Here is a 21048-nt window from a genome sequence, read left to right on the forward strand (position 1 = left end):
TGTTGGAGTGGGTTCGATCGTTAATTAAATAAGATTTTAAGGACATCTCTAATGCGAGTCAAAATAGATGGTAGCAGCGCTAAATGTGTAGTAGTATATACTACCCTAATGCTTGAGCTACGTGAAATTTCAATTTTCTGAACTAATAAAGGTAGAAGTCTGAAATTTTGTATGTTATTGTACTCATAAATAGTGTGTATACCGTATTTCATCTAATTTAACTTAAGAATGTTTAAATTATTACAATTTTTGTACATTTAAATTATTTTTGAAAAAAAAAAAAGAATCGCTGTTATTGTTACAAATTTTAACATTTTTATGTGAAATTCAATTTTTATAACTTTCAAACTCTCCACAACAAAACTTAACTTACTATTGAGTGTTTTCATTTTCTTAACCCCCCCCCCCCCAAAGAAAATATATTTTAATATTTCCAACTCTAAAAACGGCCCAAAAATTAGCAACTACTGAAAAATATATATAAAAAATGTGAGATTTGAAGAAAATCGTGATAGTAAGTTTTGTTTCACACATTAAAGAAGTTTTACGAAAAAAAAAAAATATCATATAGGCCTAGTGCAATTGTATACGTGAAATAGCGTTTTTGGCAAAGCAAAATGTGCAAAAAATGTACAAAAATGAGTTTGAAATTTTAAACAAATATAAACACACATATACCTTTTAAATATGGCCACCGAAACATGCAGTTGGAAGGGCATAAGTGCGTGAAAATTGCCCCAGAGTTTCCGTAGACCACAAACAATTTTTAAAGCTAAAACAAAATATATTTTTTTATCTAATGCCACCAGGTTGTCTTTTCGACATTTCTGGTCTTCTCTCCTAGCCATGGCTTAGTTGTAACCCACTTCTGAGGTTGGGGCGCCTGGAAGGCGGAGTTACATTACCCCGATGATGTGATAGGATGATTATGATAATGTGGTGCCAGGAGAGGTCTTAAATCTAAACTTAAGCTAAATTCCAGACCATGTACGAACACAGGAATAATCCCCTTTAAGGAAAAATTCCTGTGCTCTAACCGGGAATCGAACCCGGGACCTCATGAACTATAGCCAGAAGCTCTGACCACTAGACCTTGAGGCTGGTCTAAAACAAAATATGTGATTTTTTTTATCAAAAATAGCAAATTTTCACCTAGGTGTACCCTTAATTAGTTCAAGAGCCGCCAAATGATTGTGATGACGAAGATGTTGATGTTATACAGTATTACATCTATTCTGCCTATAGCAGCCTTAAATCAGCTGTGGGTAGTTTCAATTTAATGACGTCACGGGAACGCTCCCTGCTGCTGCTGTCGTGGACACAAACGTTAAATGTGAAGTCTTTCTGTAGTTTGTTTCAATTAGCACTAATTGCGTTCGTTTACCGTTATCATCCGCTGCCTGAACACTGGATTGAGTTTATCAAGTAATTGTAGGGAGTCTGCGCCGGACAAGGATTTATTACTCTTGTTTCTGGTCTGGTTTCCAAGGGAAACAAAAGGCTGAGATGTCGCTCTTTTGTTTTTGTGTCTGTGTGATCATTGATGCTGCCAAGGCAGATAAGTTCCCGAGTAGTGGCGAAAGTGCAGTTCAGCATCACGTCACTGATGTCGATGTTGTTATGCATCCACGGCACGAACCATATGGCAAGCAGATCACTTATGTCGGTTTGTTTTGATCAATTTGTGGTTATATTACAGACCTGCCAGCTTTCGTGTGTGAGCTACCCGTAATTAGTCCAACCGTAAACGTCTGATTTCAGTCACAAAACCTTGTTTTCATCTCGAAAAAACTTATGTTATTTATCTTAGTAAAAGGTTGGCATGAAGAAGTAGCTTATTTCTGTAAGTAGTCAGTAGATTTTGAATATGAGCAACCAGAAAGGATATATGAAGTTCATTGTAGAGTTTGACATTGTTTATGAAGTAGTGTGCACCAGTAATTGTTCTCCACACAGCTCTTTGAATTCCTTCCAGACTATTGAGGTGGCGGGGATGAGCTTGACCCCATATCTCACAGCAGTAGTGGATGTATGAACGGATGACTGATGTATACAGCAGAATTTTTGCTTTCCTTGAAGTCGGCTTTTGAAAAGTGCATAGAGAACCATGTATCTTTGAAATGCCTTGTCTCTCATGTTTTGAATGTGACGCCTGTAAGAGAAACGTTTGTCTAGAAATACGCCAAGATATTTAATTGATGTAGTGAAAGATTTGAATACTCTATAACCCTGGGAATACGTTTGGTAAAAACCATCAATTGAGATTTTTCGCCGTTGATTTTAATCTCCATTTTGTTGACCATTGTGTTAATATGTTTACAGCTTTTTGCAAGTTGACACAGGGGTATTAAAATGTCTAGTAAACATTGAATTATCCTCACCATAGAGACTATGTAGGCAGTTCGGCATTGTAGACATATCCTGGATATAAATGGAGTAAAGAAAAGGCGCAAGAACAGATCCTTGAGGAACACCTGCTTCGCTGTTTCTGATGGTAGAACGGGCTGCTTCTATTCGAACTTGAAATTTATTATTTTGAAGGTAGCAACATAAAATGAGAATAACACCAGAACCTCCACCGTCGAAAGAATATTTTTTGGTAACGACCGCGAGATGGAAGTACAGTTGTTCCATGCAATTCATGAGTTATAACGTGACTTCTTTTGGTTCTTTTGCAGTCGCTAGATGGCAGCATAGTGAAATTGATAAAAGTGGTTGCATTGAAAGTCCATTTGACTGATCAATCTGTTATGTGATCAGGGTATGTGTTAATAATATTTTATCTATAATTATGCGCATTATAATGCATTGTTGTGGGTATATGTTGGGTTGTAGATTATGTTGTTTCCAGATTTGATGTTTTCTTGAGTGTTTTCATAACACCAACTGCAGATTTTCCCCATCTCTTGCAATTACATACGAGGAATTAGCCTGCATCTGTTTCCAATCTTGTTCTGGGCTCATGGTTTAGGACAAAAACACTCGCAAGCACCTGTAGCAGAAATCGAATGACCTATATTCCGTGCAGACAGTGTAAGTAACGTGACGTCATGGTCTGTAGCGGATGTGTTACGTTTGGTAGTTTTTTTCAATATTATCAAAGCAGCAGCAAGTATCTCTGAACAATGAACATTCAGTACTTGCAGTACAGCCACCGACTTCCGGTTTTACTTTCATCTCCGCCGAGGAATGCCGCTCTCCTTGTGCGCATGGGCGATGGGCGATACAGCGGGGGGCGTGCCTGCCTGCCAGCAACCGGTGACTTCATTGCTGCGCGGTCAACGGTCCGAGTGAGACGTAACGGTGATGTCAAGACTGTTGACGCGACGGGCGATCGCCAGGGAATCGAAGTAACGGACAGATGCGACCTCAACCTCATGCTGTGCGTCCGAGGTTCAAACCCGGAGGACGTCCAAAATGTGTTTATTGAGGGAAGAAATGTGAGTCTATTTTCCTTGCCCCCACACATCTTTCACCGCGCATTGACCAACAAGTACAGGGACATCATTTTATTTTTACTAACATTTTTAATATGAACCTGGCTATATCTTTGGATTAAAGGTCTAGAACCGGAAACACCGCTTGCTCCCCCTTCCAAGACTGGAGTTCGATGATACTGGCGTAAAATACAAATCACTTTACTAGGTATAGGAGGGAAGAAAAGTAGTTCATCCCTTTATGTAAGATAGGAAATATCGAAATTTTGAGTTTGATAATTTTCATTAGGTTTTTGTTTAAACAAAATACAGTACTGTATTAACACTTAGTGTTTTTACTCACGAATTGAGCTATCCATTCGGACGTATTAATTATGCAGTGTATATATTGTACTGTTACAGCACATTAGCGTACAATATAGAGAATGAAGTTAAATTGAAAAATAATCATAATATGGATATTTAAACACATTTTTAAAATGGTGGCCGTGCATTTCGATACAGGCTTCAGTTCTTTTGTGCATATTACTGCAATATAGACTACTGTACCTAATTCTGTATACCTACTCTATAAAAGAGTACTTTACGTACTGTAAATTTAATCCTCACTTCTGCCCGATCCGATTAAGTTATTTTAAACAGTTGTATAATATTACGTAGACGTCCAATTCCTAACGGAAATTAATGTTTTCAGAAAAGAGCTAAGACAGCCCAGCTACTAGACTTTACAAAGGGGCGAACAGAAGCAGGTGGGGGAAACCAGGATGCGACGTAGGCAAGCGGACGACAGTACCTGTGCGAAAATATGATTCAATATTGAAAGCTCTTTCGTCACTGGAAAACGCGAACATATTTCTGGAACGTACTATACTCACTAACTCAGTACTGCATACGCGGCCTTGGTTCTGTGTGGCGAACGATTGTAAGTTTACTAGTAGAGTGGTGGGAGTGAAGTACATTAAAAAACTCAGGTACAATAAAAATTGAAGTAAAAATAAAATGATGTCCATGTACTTAATTATCTATCCTATACTCGAATGTAAAGGTTGAGGAGAGTTTCAACATTTGAACATGGTCAACGAACCATATGGAAGATATGTTAAAGCAAAACTGTTGTGATCATCCTCCGATTCTAAGAGCTTGTAAATTAGAACAGGTATGCAAACTCTTCGGTCTCTACAAATACAGGTTCGTTGTTTACAGCTGACGCAAAAATTCAGAACACAGGTCACTTAATTCTTTTTATTTTATTTGAAAGAATTATCTGTTTCTTTTCGCGAGCATTTCACGAAGAAAAGCATGTTTTCAAGTACTAATTTCGTGACTATGAGACTCTTGCGTTGAAACCATTAGATTTCGCGGCTAAATATATATATTATTCATCTTCTATATTATCCTCATGAGGTTTATATTTTCGCGATTACACAAGTTTGAAACATATCGCGTATTTCGTTTATAACAAAATTCCGACCCTTACAAATGATTAAAGTCAATAGGCTCACCTGTTTCATTTTTATTTACATATTAAAACTGATAATCACTGAATAAAAAGGATAAGTAATAAAGTAAACACTAAAAATTTTAAAATAAATATCTTAACATATCGACGGGTCAGTTAAACCTTCGCATTTTCAATTGTTTCCTTTTTAACATAATTTGGAGTAATTTCAATTATCCTTGGATTTTTCACAGCAACATGACACTTCAAAATGTAGTTACCGGTACCTCAAAACTTCGCATTTTCAGATGTTTCCTTTTTAACAGAATTTGGAGTAATTTCAATGACCCTTGCATTTTTCACAGCAACATGATACTTTAAAATGCAGTTACCTCAAAACTTTGCATTTTAAGTTGTTTCCGTTTTTAAGGGGTTAGGCACAGCTCACAACAGTAAAATTTTGAAAATATTCCACATTTTTTTCCTCCATTACTGTTTCTTGTACAATAATGAAAGTTAGTATGTGTAAACCACTGTCCTTCTGCTATAAGTAAAATATTTTTACGATTTAAAAAAATTATTTGGATTTTTTTTTTGCAAAATTCATTTCACTGTGCAGTGATGAAGCATTTCTCAAACTAAAAAACTATTCAACATTCTGTAATGAAATTTTTGTGTGTATTTATGCATGTTATATCTATAATATGATGCATGATCACTTCTCTACCTTTGATAGATTGATAAAAAATAAATTCATTAAAAAATTGTCAGATATCAGTATTTTCTTCTAATACAAAATAAAAAAAATATATATTATTTATTAAGGAATGTAGTTGAAAGAGCATGATATTGTAAACTTGAGTTTCAGCAATAAAATAAAAGAGAGAGAACATAAAAAAGTTAACAAGTTTATGAGTTACGAGAGAAACGCTTCATCATTGCACAGTGAACTACCACCATTATAAATTTTGAAAAAAAAAACAAAAAAAATTAAATCGTGAAAATATATTTTCCATATAGCAGAAAGACAGTGTTTTACACATACCAATTTTAATTATTGCACAAGATACAGTAATGGAGAAAAAAATGTCGAATATTTCCAAACATTTTACTGCTATAAGCTGTAGCTAACCCCTTAAGGTACCTACATTTTGAAGTATCATGTTGCTGAGAAAAATCCAAGGATAATTGAAATTATTCCAAATTTGGTTAATGATGTTTCTTAAAAACTACAAGTTTTAATTAGAATGATGTTAATTGATTTTCATTGCAATAATTATGAAACTTTAAAATGCAGTTATCTCAAAGCATTGCATTTTGAGTTGTTTCCCTTTTGAACTAGCCCGTCGATATAATTAATGTAAATTAATAACGTAAATATAAAGGACTTGAAAGCTATATTACTCCGGCTGCATAAGTTGCCAGTTCCTGGCAGTCCTTGTGTGTACGTTTGCCATTTGACGCCTTGTCAGACGCGAGTCGCAACAAGCAGACAAGGCAGCCTGCAGTTCCAGGAACGAGCAGGCACCACTAGCTCCAGCTGCTTCCGGAGTCTGCGATGACCGACTTGCAACAACAGGTACCGCCGCGAGACAAATAGGGCACAAAACATTGAGAATACTCTTTCATCTGTCACACGTGTCAGCGCAGCTGACGCAGATTGAATCGAATCTCTGCAGAAACTGCCGGGATTTAATGAGAGAACTTGTCTCTTATCCGTCGGTAACTGAATATTTGTTGTTTTGAAAAGAAAACCGCGAGATCTGTCATAAAGCTCGCAGTATCTGCGCTACAGAAGAATAAGCAATTAAAGATTTTAAATCCGGGAGGTCGAACTGTGGTCCGTTGGGAGTGAAGCCGAAGCTATCGGAGCGATAATTGTGAACAGAATTATGGCATAATGCTCATCACCTTATTATGCTTTTTCTGTCATCTTCGTGACTCTTGTCGTCGTCGTCCTCATCATCATCATCATCATCATCATCATCATCATCATCAAGAATAATTGAAGTCTGTAAGGTTCGTCCCCGTCTCTTGAAGGTGTCAATTGTGGGATTCATTGCTTTTTGGTCGACCTACATTTCTTCTGCCTTTATTTTCGTATCCGGTCGCTTCCCAGCTCTAGCCTATTTTGTTCTGTTTTGGACATGCTTTACCGCCACTTTTCTTGGAACCATTAAGCGGCATCCTTCCTCTTACTACACATCAAGTGTTGACGAAAAACAGCCTTCAGTTCTGGGTCGTAGGGAGGGTTGGGGATGGTCAGTTTCTCTTGTATCCAATGTTGCCAATCCGTGTTAAATTTCTTACAGTAAAAAACCAACAGAACTTGTTTGTTATACAAATGCAGAAAAAATAAAATAGGAAAACATTTGAATTTATTGAACATTATTATTATTATTACTATTATTATTATTATTAAAAAGGTAAAGGTAAAGGTAAAGGTATCCCCGTAACATGCCATGAAGGCACTTGGGGGGCATGGAGGTAGAGCCCCATGCTTTCCATGACCTCGGCACTAGAATGAGGTGGTGTGGTCGGCACCACGCTCTGACCGCCTTTTACCCCCGGGAAAGACCCGGTACTCAATTTTATAGGAGGCTGAGTGAACCTCGGGGCCGTTCTGAAAGTTTGGCAACGAGAAAAAATACTGTCACCACCTGGGATCGAACCCCGGACCTATTATTATTATTATTATTATTATTATTATTATTATTATTATTATTATTATTATTATTACTTACGGCTTTTAAGGAACCCGGAGCTTCATTGCCGCCCTCACATAAGCCCGCCATTGGTCCCTATCCTGTGCAAGGTTAATACAGTCTCTATCATCATATCCCACCTCCATCAAATGCAGTTTAATATTGTTATCCCATCTATGTCTCGGCCTCCCCAAAGGTCTTTTTCCCTCTGACCTCCCAACTAACACTCTATATGCATTTCTGGATTCGCCCATACGTGCTACATGCCGTGCTCATCTCAAACGCCTGGATTTAATGTTCCTTATTATGTCAGGTGAAGAATACAATGCGTGCAGTTCTGCGTTGTGTAACTTTTTCCATTCTCCTTTAACTTCATCCCTCTTAGCCTCAAATATTTTTCTAAGAACCTTGTTCTCAAACATACTTTTAATCTTTGTTCCTCTCTCAAATTCGAGTCCAAGTTTCACAATTATACAGAACAACCGGTAATATAACTGTTTTTTAAATCCTAACTTACAGTTTTTTTGAGAGCAGACTGGATGACAAAAGCTTCTCAACCGAATAATAACAGGCATTCGCCATATTATTCCGCGTTTAATTCTCCCCATCCCCCGAGTATCATTTATACGTAAGTTATTTGTTACTATTGCTCCAAGATATTTGAATTTTCCCGCCCCTTCGAAGGATAAATTTCGAATTTTTATATTTCCATTTGTACAATATTCTCGTCACGAAACATAATCATATACTTAGTCTTTTCGGGATTTACTTCCAAACCTATCTCTTTACTTGCTTCCAGTAAAATTCCCGTGTTTTCCCTAATCGTTTGTGGATTTTCTCCTAACATATTCACGTCATCCGCATAAACAAGCAGCTGATGTAACCCGTTCAATTCCAAACCCTCTCTGTTATCCTGAACTTTCGTAATGGCATATTCTAGAGCGAAGTTAAAAGGATGATTATTATTGTTGTTGTTATTATTATTATTATTATTATTATTATTATCTAAAGTTGTTATTGATGCAATATTAACAGTAATGAATGGTTTTTTAAGCAGTGGAAAAGAAGGGTTGATATTGTAAAGAAAATATGTAAACTGCAATAATAATAATAATAATAATGATAATAATAATAATAATAATAATAATAAATCTCAGACGCAAGGTAACTATAGTAGTTGATAAAGCGTCTTAAAATAACCGATTAAAACCCTGCACTTATTTTTTCATCTGGTAACCCTGACGATAGGATATCTCCGTGCTGGTTGGATGATCGTTTACCTCTGCTGAGACATGTGGACGTGAAGCTAGCAGTGGGCTGGACGGTCTTGGCCCTCCGTGGCTGTCACATTTGGGATTACTTATTACTTTACAGTACTATAAACGTAAAATCAAAGTTAAATTCATAATCTGACTGGAGAATGGTGATAGTGTTTTATAAGGACACTTTCAATTGCTGATGTTATTAAGCGTTGACGTTAAACGTGGGCGAGGAATAGTCGACAGATTTTGCTTGAGCTCGTATCAGGACAGGGCTACATGCTGTAAATACGGGACCCCTATCATTTCTTCCCTCCCAGAGGAAGCCATCCTGGAGGTGTTATCACAGTCTAGTATATACAGTCACGAAGCTTGAGTTGTGAGGGTGCTGGGAACAATAGATGTGCCGGTACTATTTCGCATTGTCTGTAATGAGAAGATAGTAGCGATCCTAGTGGCTAGCAACTATCTATGGATGCATATTTACTACGTATTGAGCTTCGTGACTGTATATACTAGACTGATGTTATTGTGTTTTAAAATCCATAGACCTCGTCTGGGTTTGAACCCGCGAAACTCGAATTAGACGGCCAGTACTGCAGCTACGAGACCACAGAAGACGTCTCGAATGAAAGAAACTAGAATGATCGACTTACCGTATTTAATAAGCTATTTAGCATCATATTAACGTGGTAGCTAAATCATGCTACCATATACGTATTTACATATACTTACTTGCTGTGAGTTTGTTTGGTTTGATGTGGAATATTTTGTTTAGAAATAGGGAATTTTCTTGACAGTGGGTTTGGCGACACTGCTTATATTGTTTTGAAGGGTGGACGCTGGTCTTTTGTATAGGCCTTCTAGTGACTGCGGTCATCATTGCAGTTCTTCTTTAAGGCTGTTGAAATCAAGAGGTGATGTCCAGTCTTGATTGCCTTCAGACGATAGACTTTGACAATTTTGTGTTAACAAAGAAAAATAGAATGTTGCAGACTACTTCAATTTCAGTTGTTCGAAAGTGAGTGAACATTAAGGGTGAAGAGTGGGAAATGATTGACGGCGTAACAGAGGTTTTGTACTAAGGGTGCAAGTGAACAACGCAGCGGACGTTGGACTGTAGACTGGCTTTTCCTCCACAAGTGCGTTTGTTAACATGGTGTGAGAGTGTAAGTCGGGCATGTTGACCCAACTTGAGAACATGTGTGCCGGCCTGCGCATCCGGAAGAAGAAGAGAGAGGCCTCTGCCCGCCGCGGGCGCTACGGGAGCGCGGCCACCAGGACAGGTAAGCGCTGCAGGCACATACGTATATAAACACTGCAATTTATCAAAACAGTAAACAAGTGTAAAACGAGACCCGCCCGGTTATTGTTGCTAGGTTACGGGACGCAAATTACAACTAAGGCCTCATTGTTGCCATGTGTAGCAGAAACATTGCAGACATTATGGAATATATTAAAACAAATAAGTGAAAATCTAGACACAGTTCGGTTAGTGTTCCTGGGTTATAGGACATAAATTACAATTGAGGTTAGGAGCCACAGTGTTGCCATATGTAGCCTATGGCAGTAATTTAGAAATTGTGATGGTTCCGAAAAGAGTATGCAAGTGTAAATGCAACACAGCAGGATAAGTATTATGATATATTAAGGGACAGAAATTACAATTAAGTTTTGGATGCCATATTGTTCAGCTGTTCGTGAAGACAGTAAGTGAAAAAATTAAACATATAAGAATTAGGCTAATGTTATTAGGATACGCGGTAAAAATATACTCAACGTCGCAGGACACATTGTTTCTACATGTACAAACTGCAATTTATCAGAATAGTACATGAATGAAAAACGAAACTCAGCTGATTAATTATTGTCGCTAGGTAACGGGATCCGAAATGCAATCAGTGTGCCGGCCCATATTGTTTTGCGCGTATACAAACTGCCATTTAACAGAACAATAAATGAACGAAAAATGAAACTCGGCTGATTAATTATTATTGTTGCTAGGTAACGGGATTCGAAATACAATCAGTGTGGCGGTCCATATTGTTTTGCGCTTGTACGAACTGCAATTTAACAGAACAATAAATGAATGAAAAACGAAACTTGGCTGATTAATTAATTATTGTTGCTAGGTAACAGGATCCGAAATATAATCAGTGTGGCGGTCCATATTGTTTTGCGCATGTACAAACTGCAATTTAACAGAACAATAAATGAATGAAAAACGAAACTTGATAAGTTCCAGGGCCCGGAGCGCCGAGTTCTTAAGTACTCGTAGTAAGCTTATAATATAAGGCCTAAGCCTCGGAGATCTATAGCCTACTATACCCAAGAAGCGTATTCTAACTAATGGAGATGAAATGAAGGGGGGTGGAGAGTGTTGGTGGACCGAAAGAGGGATTAACCCGAGAAAGGTCCTCTACAGCGTTTGCGTTCTCCACCACAAATTCTATTACAATCAGGTCGGGGGTTGAATCTGGGTCGCCTGGATGGGAGATAGCGCTCTGAGTCACAGACACGACCATAAAATCCTACTACTGTTACTACTACTACTGTTCTACTACTACCACTACTATATGATTTCATTTATGCACGTTTTCTTAAGTAGTGGCGTAAAAGTAAACTATATTTTTTATTTATCTATCTCCAGTCATTGAACACAAAGGATGCTATTCATAGACATTTTGCTAGCCCGCGCTACGAGCGTGCTAAACAGGATTCATATCATATCATATAGCTAACACTAGTTTATGAATACGAAAAACGTTAGTTCGCTGATCATCCACCGAAAGCCCGTGCTAAGAATGGCTATGAATACGGCCATATGTGTTTTAGACCTAGTCCAAAATAAAAATTACAAATATAGAGTGAGTCAAAAGTCGCTTTCCCCAATATTCGTTCTTCGCTTTCATACTTGTACACATATACAGATGGCATAACTTGAACAGACGAATAGCTGGTGTAATAAGTGGTGGGTTGGCAACCATATTCGAGCGTCAACTGTTTTTCCAATGTCATGTCTTGAAAACAACCTTCGTATGTCGATATCCAGTTGATATGACAACAGGATGAAGCATCACCTTATTTTGGTGTAGCAGTGAGGAACTTCTTGAACCAGCAATTCCATGAATGGATTGGCCGTCGTGGCACAACAGGATGGCCACCCAGATCATGCGACCTGACGCCATGTGATTTTTCGCTGTGAGATATCCTGAAAAATGGTGTTTTTCCTCAGAAACCGCAGGATCTGCATCAGTTGCGACAAATTATCGAACAATCATTCGTGAAAATCTATGAAAATCTAGAATTATGTTCTGCCATCTGTAAATCAGTGTCTAAACGTTGTGAATTGTGTATCGAGAAACAGGGCCTCCATTTTGAACAAAATCTGTAAAGGAATGTGTAGTCAAATATAAATTGATTGTAATTAAATGTAAGGAAGTGTTTGGGGAAAGCGACTTTTAACCCACTCTGTGCATACATATACATGAAAATTTACACGAAAATTTACACATTTCCATAATCAGAATTTAAAAATTATCATTATCATCATCATTATTGTTATTATTATTATTATTATTATTATTATTATTATTATTATTATTAAAGGACTCGTATGAGCTAATCAGAGATAATTCTTTTAAATTCACCCTTATTCATATAAAAAATTAGCTGGGAATTTTATTCGATACTCTTAAGGGGTTAGGTACAACTTACAGCAGTAAAATTTTGGAAATATTCAGAAAATTTTTCCTCCATTACTGTATTTTGTACAATAATGACAATTAGTATGTGTAAAACACTGTCCCTCTGCTATATGAAAAAAATATTTTACAGTTAAAAAATAATTTACATTTTTTTTTTTTTTTTCAAAATTCAGTTCACTGTGCAGTGAAGAATCGTTTCCCACATAACTCAAAAACTATTCAACATTCTGTGATGAAATTTTTTGTGTGTATTTATGCATGTCATATCTACAATATGATGCAAGATTACTTCTCTACCTTTGATAGATTGATAAAAAATAAATTCATTTTAAAAATGATCAAATATCAATATTTTCTTCTAACACAAAATAAAAAAACTGTTTATTAAGGAATGTAGTTGAAAGAGCATGATATTGTAAACATGAGTTTCAGCAATAAAATAAAAGAGAGAGAACATGAAAAAGTTGACATGTTTATGAGTTATGAGGGAAACGCTTCATCACTGCACAGTGAACTGCCAACAGTTTGAATTTTGAAAATATATATATATATATATATATATATATATATATATATATATATATATACACTTGGACACGTGCTTGGACAATGCCCTAAAGGCGAGTTGCTGATCAATGCTATACATCATCGTGTACGACATGCTTTGGCGACATTGTTAAAAACTTTAAATTGGGAGATTCATGAAATCATGAGGAAGTGCATTGTGTATCATCAGATGGTTCTTTCAGACGGGCAGACATTATTGCTATTAATGAACGCTTAAAACGGGCTCTTGTTCTTGACCCTACTATCCGTTTCGAAAGGAACCTAAATCAAGCCACCGAAGTTGATATTGAGAAGAAGTCCATATATGGACCTTGTCTGCCGTATCTTTCTCAAAAGTACAACGTCCCTCTTAAACAATGGTCTGTCATTGGTTTGCTGTTTGGCAGTAGAGGTACTATTACAAAATTCACGTGGAATTATCTTAAGGAACTTCACATTCCTTTTGATTATGTAATGTCTATTCTTATAAATATTATCAAGGATTCTCTTCAAATATTACATCATCATCTCTATTTCAAATAATCCACTCATATTATTTGCCTTCAACAATTAACTTTCTTTTTTGTCTTTAATATTTCAAATCACATTATACTGTACATGTTTATTGTATTCAGGACCCTTGTGGTCACTCAAATTCTTTGAGCTGATGTCTTTAATGAATAAATAAATAAAAATATAAATCATTTTTTTAAATCGTAAAAATATTTATTTCATATAGCAGAAGGACAGCATTTTATACATACCAATTTTCATTATTGTACGAGTTACAGTAATGGAGAAAAAAAAATGTTGAAAATTTCCAAAAATTTTACTGCTGTAAGCTGTACCTAACCCCTTAAAGCCATGATTTCAAAATTATCTCTAGTCTTGGTCAATCTGAATGAGATATATTAAACATATCTTTAGGTCTAGTGCAGTGGTCGTCAGCACTCGCTGAAATGGGTAGAGTGCATGAAGGGTAAGGAACTCTGCTCCGTCGTGCACTAGGGATAGAGAGACAGCATACCTGCCAGCAGCAACGATTGCACGCTAGAGCTGTGTCTTGTCCGCTGGTAAAAGAGACGCTAGCTCGAGCGTGCAGTGTTTTGATGACCGCTGGTCTAGTGTTATAAATTGTGAAAGTCACTCCTCTTAACATATTTATGAAACTTTTGTTGAGCAAATAATAATAATTCAACTATATAAAGGCCTCTTACAGTCATAATTTTTGTCTCTCTTAAACAGACGACAGCAATGTTCGTTCATACAGGAATTAGTGATGATTAGACTTCGTGGAATTGCCACGAGAATCGTAAGGTTTACCACGCTCGCGGTATAGACTGTATGAGAAGGGAACGTGCAACGGATCGAGTATGCCTCTGATGTAAACACTGAGCAGTATACTGCGGTTACAATAAAACCTGTATCCTGCATTCAAGAAATATATTGAATGATCATTGAAGTAGCAAATGTCTAAACATGTAAATACACAATTATTTTGTAGTGAGATATATTAACTCTTAAAATTTAATGTAATATACTCACATCATCCTTGAATATGTGCATTGCAGTGAAGAGTTACGTACATTTTGAGCGACTGCAAAGTAACCTCCTCCGATGGTCACTTAAACAGTTTTTATTTTGGGAAAATGTACGTTCAACATCACACGATGTAATAGGTGCATATTTGAAGAACGGGAAGTCACTACTTTTTAGCACATCACTTCACACGTTTTGTCGTGACCTGATAGTACATCATTTATAGTACGATGTTGTGAATAGGCAGAATTTTTAGCAATAATGTTTCTCAACTTACATTTCACTTTTTCTGAAATTAGTGATATTTTGGATAACGATTTGTGATACTTTATCCACTATATTAAGGGCTTTTGAGAGTTGTAGTTTAGACGATTCTAACAGGGTGATGCTTTTGGACACGATTTTAAAATTAGAATCAATGAACAGAATATCTTCCAATAGCTGTTGAGAAGGCAATGGTTTTACAGCTGCAACAGCGGAACTGTCTGTGCTATCTAATGCATCAATTACCTCCATTATTTTGCCGTAATATTCTGCATAATAATTAACAGCATCCAATCACGTTTTTCAACGGGTCAGGACTGGCTGCGGCGGTAAGGGTATTCCAGAGGCAATTGTTTGGAACAGCAACAGTCTCATTGTAGTATGTTTGATTGAATTCTTGTCTGCACTGAACAAATGTTAAGCTTTGACTATTCCGATCACAGTAATGCAAAAACAAGTGCTTACATACTGTAGATATACATTAGCTGTAGCTGCTCTATCTATTTGGACCGGTCACAACTCTTAACATGAACTGCTTATACTACGAGACCGGGCGGTCGCCCACCTCCTCTATACTACCGTACATAGGCAACCTGATTGCATGCTGCGTGTGGCAATTCAACGAAGTCTAGTGATGATTCTTATAGCTTTCTTATGTTGTTTAAACACTTTGTTCATGTGAGTACGTGACAGTGCGTAACATGATAAAGAACTTGAACTGTTGCGTACAGTAAAGCGCATATTGTGCCATGTGTAGAATATTTTAACCGAAGGGCTGTGGGTGGGAGCGGAAAAGCACGCTGTTTCGTGCCCTTGGTTTTCCTCATTGCTCAACTTTCTCGTTTTGTAGTCGACAGTGCCGACCACTGTCTAGACGTCGTTTGTGAATTTAGGAGTCAGTTGTGGCGCAGTGGTTAGCAGAGCCCCTTTGTAACTGCCGCGCACCAGATTTGTGTGCGGCGTATTTTTAAGTCCTCCTTGGTTAATAGTCGGTGGTTAGGGGAGAACTCCTTAAATCACAGATTCGAGGGGAAATAGCGCCAGACGGAGGGAAGTCGGAAATAATACATTTGCGATTCTTAGGGGCAACATTCACCCCCGGCCTCAGACCCAGTACAGCAGCATATCAAGAAATGGCTTGCGAATGACTTCCAAACGAGTCCCTTGCTGTTGGACGGGGAGCCTTGGATGTATAGCAGTTTGTGTTAGGATTGGAGTAGCTGTAGGATTGTTTTTTTTTTACATAGATCCTTAACAGTTTTATTTCTGACAAGGGAACTCTTAGTGAGCTCATTTAGAAACCTCCCCTCAAGCTGTGTGCACAGATCTCCATGACAGATAAATATAAAATTAGCTGTTCGTAAGAGATGAAAACTTATTTTTCTGTTACATTAAGGAACAACAGCCCGTACTTTCTCAGAGAGAGTAATAAAATTGAGTTGCCATCCTAGTGAACGTCTAGCCGGGTTACTTGCGGAGTCAACTCGTGTATTCAAGCACGCTTATGAGCACAGCTGACAAGGAATCCATGGTGTTCCGGACACCGATTTTGTTGAGTTTGCATGAGGTCAATCTACATCAATGTGAAAACGATACCCATCCGAATATCTTGTAAATGGGCCGTAACTTCCAAGATTTTAGCCTTTGAATTTCCTTATTAGGCCTTACGAGCAATGTTGCCAGAGTAGAAAATCTAAAATCCATCCACGTAACAACCAAATTCCACACATGACTTTCGAATACATTTTTGTACACTATAATCGTGCGCATATAGATATGTTAATTACACAGCTTCCTGCATCCAAACTGGTTTAGTGTCCCTTCGTTATTCAGACTTTTATTATTATATTACTTTTAGAAATAGGCCCATTTTCCATTGCATAAAAGTTGTTTATGTAGTGTTTAAACTTACGTATGTACACTATCTACCAGAAAGTAATTGGGCACTGTTTTTGCTCCTTTAGAACCTCGTGGTACCACCTCTTGTTGCTATAACAGCAGCCACCCTGTCAGGCATGCTCTCCACTAGTTTGTGTAGGATATCCACTGGAATGCGTCGCCATTCCTCTTGCAACATGACACTCAGTTGGACAATGGAAGTTGGCCAAATATCCCGAAACTTCAATCGCCGGTCCAATTCGTCTCAAAGGTGCTCAATGGGATTGAGATCAGGACTCTGTGCAGGCCAGTCCAACCGATGAACATTATTGTCTGCATACCACTGCATAGTAGCCGCCGAAACATGGCACCTAGCACGTAAAATCCTGGATGCCAATTACTTTTTGGTAGATAGTGTATTATGCTTATACAGTCAAACCTCCGTACAACGAAGATTGATATAACGATAAACCCGCATCAAACGATATTTTTCTATGGCCCCTGCAAATTTCCTATATACTGTAAATAACGTTAATATCCCTCACTATGTAGTGATGAAGTTTTAGAAACACCCTGTTACAACGATATGTATTTTTAACTTCAAGATTTTTTCGTAGATCGGCAGCTTGGTAGTCCGCAGAAAATGCTTTTTTTTCTATTAAAAGCTTCCTTGGCCATGCTTCATTTGGAATTCTCAAGTTTACCTTCTTTATTTTTCTTCCTATGGCCATGGTCTTCATCTTGTTTGCATATATCTTCATCCCATACTGCTCACAGCTGTCATTTAGCTCCAGTAGCATATCCCTTAGTATCATCTCCTCTTCTGCTAACAACGCCATATCAATCTTATGCACTCTATTCTTCTTCCTCCTACTATCACTGCTCCCATGTTCTGAAAATAGTTCTTCACTAAATTCTCCAAGTATATGTTGAACAGGGTAAGTGATAAAGATATTGTTTACATATTTTTCATTCTAATATTAAGAGATTATTCTAGAAGTGTCGAATTTAAGAATATTTTTTTTCGAACATTCCATTCCAACAGTTCTGTATAGCAAAAGAGCGATGCTAAGGATTACAAATTATGTAATAAGCAGAGCGTGTTCAGCTGCTTTGAGTGAGAATACACCTCGCTTCAGATTAGCGCAATATGCCAGCGTACCGGGTATTCATCCATACGAGAGCAGCAGCTCATCCCAATTCGGGGGGGGGGAAGGGGGAGAAAAAACTAATTAGCGCATGTCGTGTAGATACAGGAGTGACAATGAGAAATCATGTGCTTTTTACATGGCTGTAGTATGTTCAATCAGTCAATCCAAAAACAAATGAATCATTCACTCAGTTAGGAAATCAATAATTCATTAAATAAGTCAGTCATTCCGTGAGTACGTCAGTCAGTCAGCCAATCAGACAGGCAGGTATAAATAAATCAAACAGCGAGTGAATAAATTAGTCACTAAATAAATGAAAAAATTACGTCATTCGTTTATTTAATCAATCATTAAATCATTGAAATCTGTCAGTAAATAAGTCAGTCAGTCATTCCTGTAAATGTAATTATGTTACAGTAAAATTCAATGCTAATATCTAGAGCTGAAAAAAATGTTTCGTAGAAGTTAGTGAGTGATGTTTAATTGTAATGGGACAGTGTTGACAAGGTTCCTGTGTTTTTGTGGGATGTCGCTTGTGCGAATGGCGGCGGGGTCGCGAGGGGCTTGTAATTGCCCCCTCTTCTCCTCTCCACCCCCCTCTATTTGCTCCCGATGGAGTTGTCGCTTGAATCATAGATGAGTAGCATCAGACTGTCGTTTATTTTCATGACCTCTGATCAGCCCAGTTTTGACTTGTGTGGTTGCTGGGTATTTAAAGCACTGTGGTTGGTTCTCCTCTCAGTAGTTGGAAATGCTGTGCTTGTTGCATTTTCATGGAGTGCGTCATATATAGGGTGTTCATTAAGTATGGAATATTATTAATAACGTCTTAGATTTTAATTTTACAATAAAGCAGGAAAAGTTAGTTTACCAGAATTGCATACAAATACCTTTTCCAAAGCTTCCTTAGTACTGTACCATGTTACAATATATCTGTAGATGCAGTAGGGGAGAGTCGGGTAGTATCGGACATCAGGTAATATCGGACAGCGAGTTTCTTTCATCTACCACACGATGATAGTACCTGATTGACATGATTACGTTTCTGTGATGTCGCATAGAGAAACGTAACCATGTCATTCAGGTACTACCATATGGTTGTAGATGAAAGAAACGCACTGTCCGATACTACCCGACTCTCCCCTAACTAATGTTTATGTCATTATGACAGTTATCTTTAAATAACTTGAAAACTATTAGAGATATCTCAAAGCAGATTGCACCATTGTTTCTTTTTTTCAGAAACTTTCACATGATTTTGAATATCTACATGACCCCCCTTTCCATTTAAGATTTCAAAGTTGCATCCAAAATGGCGCCTTTTGAGATGGCTGAGGGTTAGAATCGAATGCGTCACTGATAGAACATTTGGTCTTACAAATACTGGTAACACCTATAGTAATGGAAAATCAAGCATATGGAAGATATTTAGTGCTATATGGTTCCAGACTTTTGATTAATTCTGTATATTTTATTTTTTAATTTGTAAATATTCAGTTAATTCTCTGTAATTTTGTTACCCATGATTTTCAGAACATCAAGTAAAAATTTCAACTTCTTAACATAAAATTTGTTGGAGCCTATAGGCCTAGTATTTGAATGTGAACAAATGCAGTACAAATAAGAGTGTGGAAAAATGACTAAAATGTCGTTTTTCCGTTACGAAAATCTGTTTGTAATTGTGAAATATAACTAAAACATACATTTTGAGGACGATAATGTTCATAAAATTTGGCCAACTTAATGAAAGGTCACTGAGTATTTTCATAAAAAAAAGTAGAGTTTTTGGTGCGCAAAGACCTTGTAGTTGTTAAAGCTCTGTAAATAAAACCTGTTAAAGGCATGGAGTGTTAAATTAATATTTCCTTTAAATTTTACATTGTGAACTTATTGTGAACCAACCTGTATTCTTCTCACATTGAAAGATTAAGTTCTTTGCAGTAATGGTTTCCTATAAGAGATTGGCTGATTGCATTAGAGGGGGCCAATTTAGTCACTTCGAATTACCGATCCGCGGAGTTTAATGAGGGCGTATTGTGTGCTTAGACGACGTGAAAGCCTTCTATAATGCAGTTTTCAGTCGTTCCATTAGAAAGCTTGCGTTCTGGACAAAGTGCTCAATTAGGCCACTTTACACCTTCTTCCAGCAACACAGGATTTTTGTTGGTAGTAGACGACGTTCAGGATAGAGTGTGATGGACGGGGTGGTACTGTTGCAGATTTTCAATGGAGTACTTCCCTTCATTCATTAACAGCTCGTTGCTAATATATTTTAGAACGAGGAATGTGCGATGTCTTTACTCAAATCAAGAAATGCGTTATGGTCGTATAAAGAATGGTGGTGATTAGTTCTTATTTCTGTTGGCATCGTTGAAGAATTGTTGCAATTGGTAAGATATGAATTGCATTGCTATTCATATCGGAGAATGGTTACTGTTATGGTCGACGAGATTTTTGAATTGTTCCTGTTACCAATATTGAAGAGTGATTGTTGTTACTAAAATCTAAGGATGATTGTTGCTGTTACTAAGATGGAAGAATGATTGTTGCTATGGCTAAGATGGAAGAATAGTTATTGTTCCTATTAATAAAATCTTAGAATAATTGTTGTTGCCACAGAGGTGAATGAATGTTGTTACTAAAGTCGAAAAATGATTGTTGCTGTTTCTAAGATGGAAGAATGATTGTTGTTGTTACTCAAATCTAGGAATGATTGTTGCTGCCACTAAGGTGAAAGAATGTTGTTACTAAGTTCGAAGATTATTGTTGTTGCTAAGATCAAAGAATGATTGTTGCCGTTACTAAAATCTTAGAATGATTGTTGTTGCCACTAAGATGAAAGACTGTTGTTACTAAGTTCGAAGAATGATTATTGCTGTTGTTAAGATAAAGGACGATGCAAATTCGACATTCCTCATTTTTTGCAGTGGACTTTTCATTTGTTCTATTAAATTAATATTTTGAAGGGTGATTGTTGCTGTTACTAAAATCTATGAATGATTGTTGCTGTTGAAAGAATGTTGTTACTAAGTTCGAAGAATGATTATTGCTGTTGCTAAGATAAGGGATGATTGTTGCTGTTACTAACATCTAAGAATGATTGTTGCTATTGAAATAATGTTGT

At 37.1% G+C, this 21048-nt stretch overlaps 1 protein-coding gene across 9 annotated transcripts in view; it reads left to right on the forward strand.

The window, feature by feature from the left end:
- Abl (tyrosine-protein kinase Abl) overlaps window positions 1–21048 on the forward strand; it is a 301976-nt gene that overhangs the window by 202180 nt on the left and 78748 nt on the right. For 2 of the 9 annotated variants that reach the window (XM_069830290.1, XM_069830294.1), the window contains exon 2: window positions 9698–10125. The exons of 5 other annotated variants lie outside the window; for them this stretch is intronic. In XM_069830290.1, coding sequence (XP_069686391.1) covers window positions 10020–10125 — 106 coding nt within the window. In that variant the 5' untranslated portion in view covers window positions 9698–10019. The remainder of the gene's footprint in view (window positions 1–9697; window positions 10126–21048) is intronic. 2 more of the 9 variants (XM_069830291.1, XM_069830292.1) reach the window with 1 other exon arrangement.

This window comes from Periplaneta americana, chromosome 7 (genome assembly GCF_040183065.1).
Source record: "Periplaneta americana isolate PAMFEO1 chromosome 7, P.americana_PAMFEO1_priV1, whole genome shotgun sequence".
NCBI classification, from domain to species: domain Eukaryota; kingdom Metazoa; phylum Arthropoda; class Insecta; order Blattodea; family Blattidae; genus Periplaneta; species Periplaneta americana.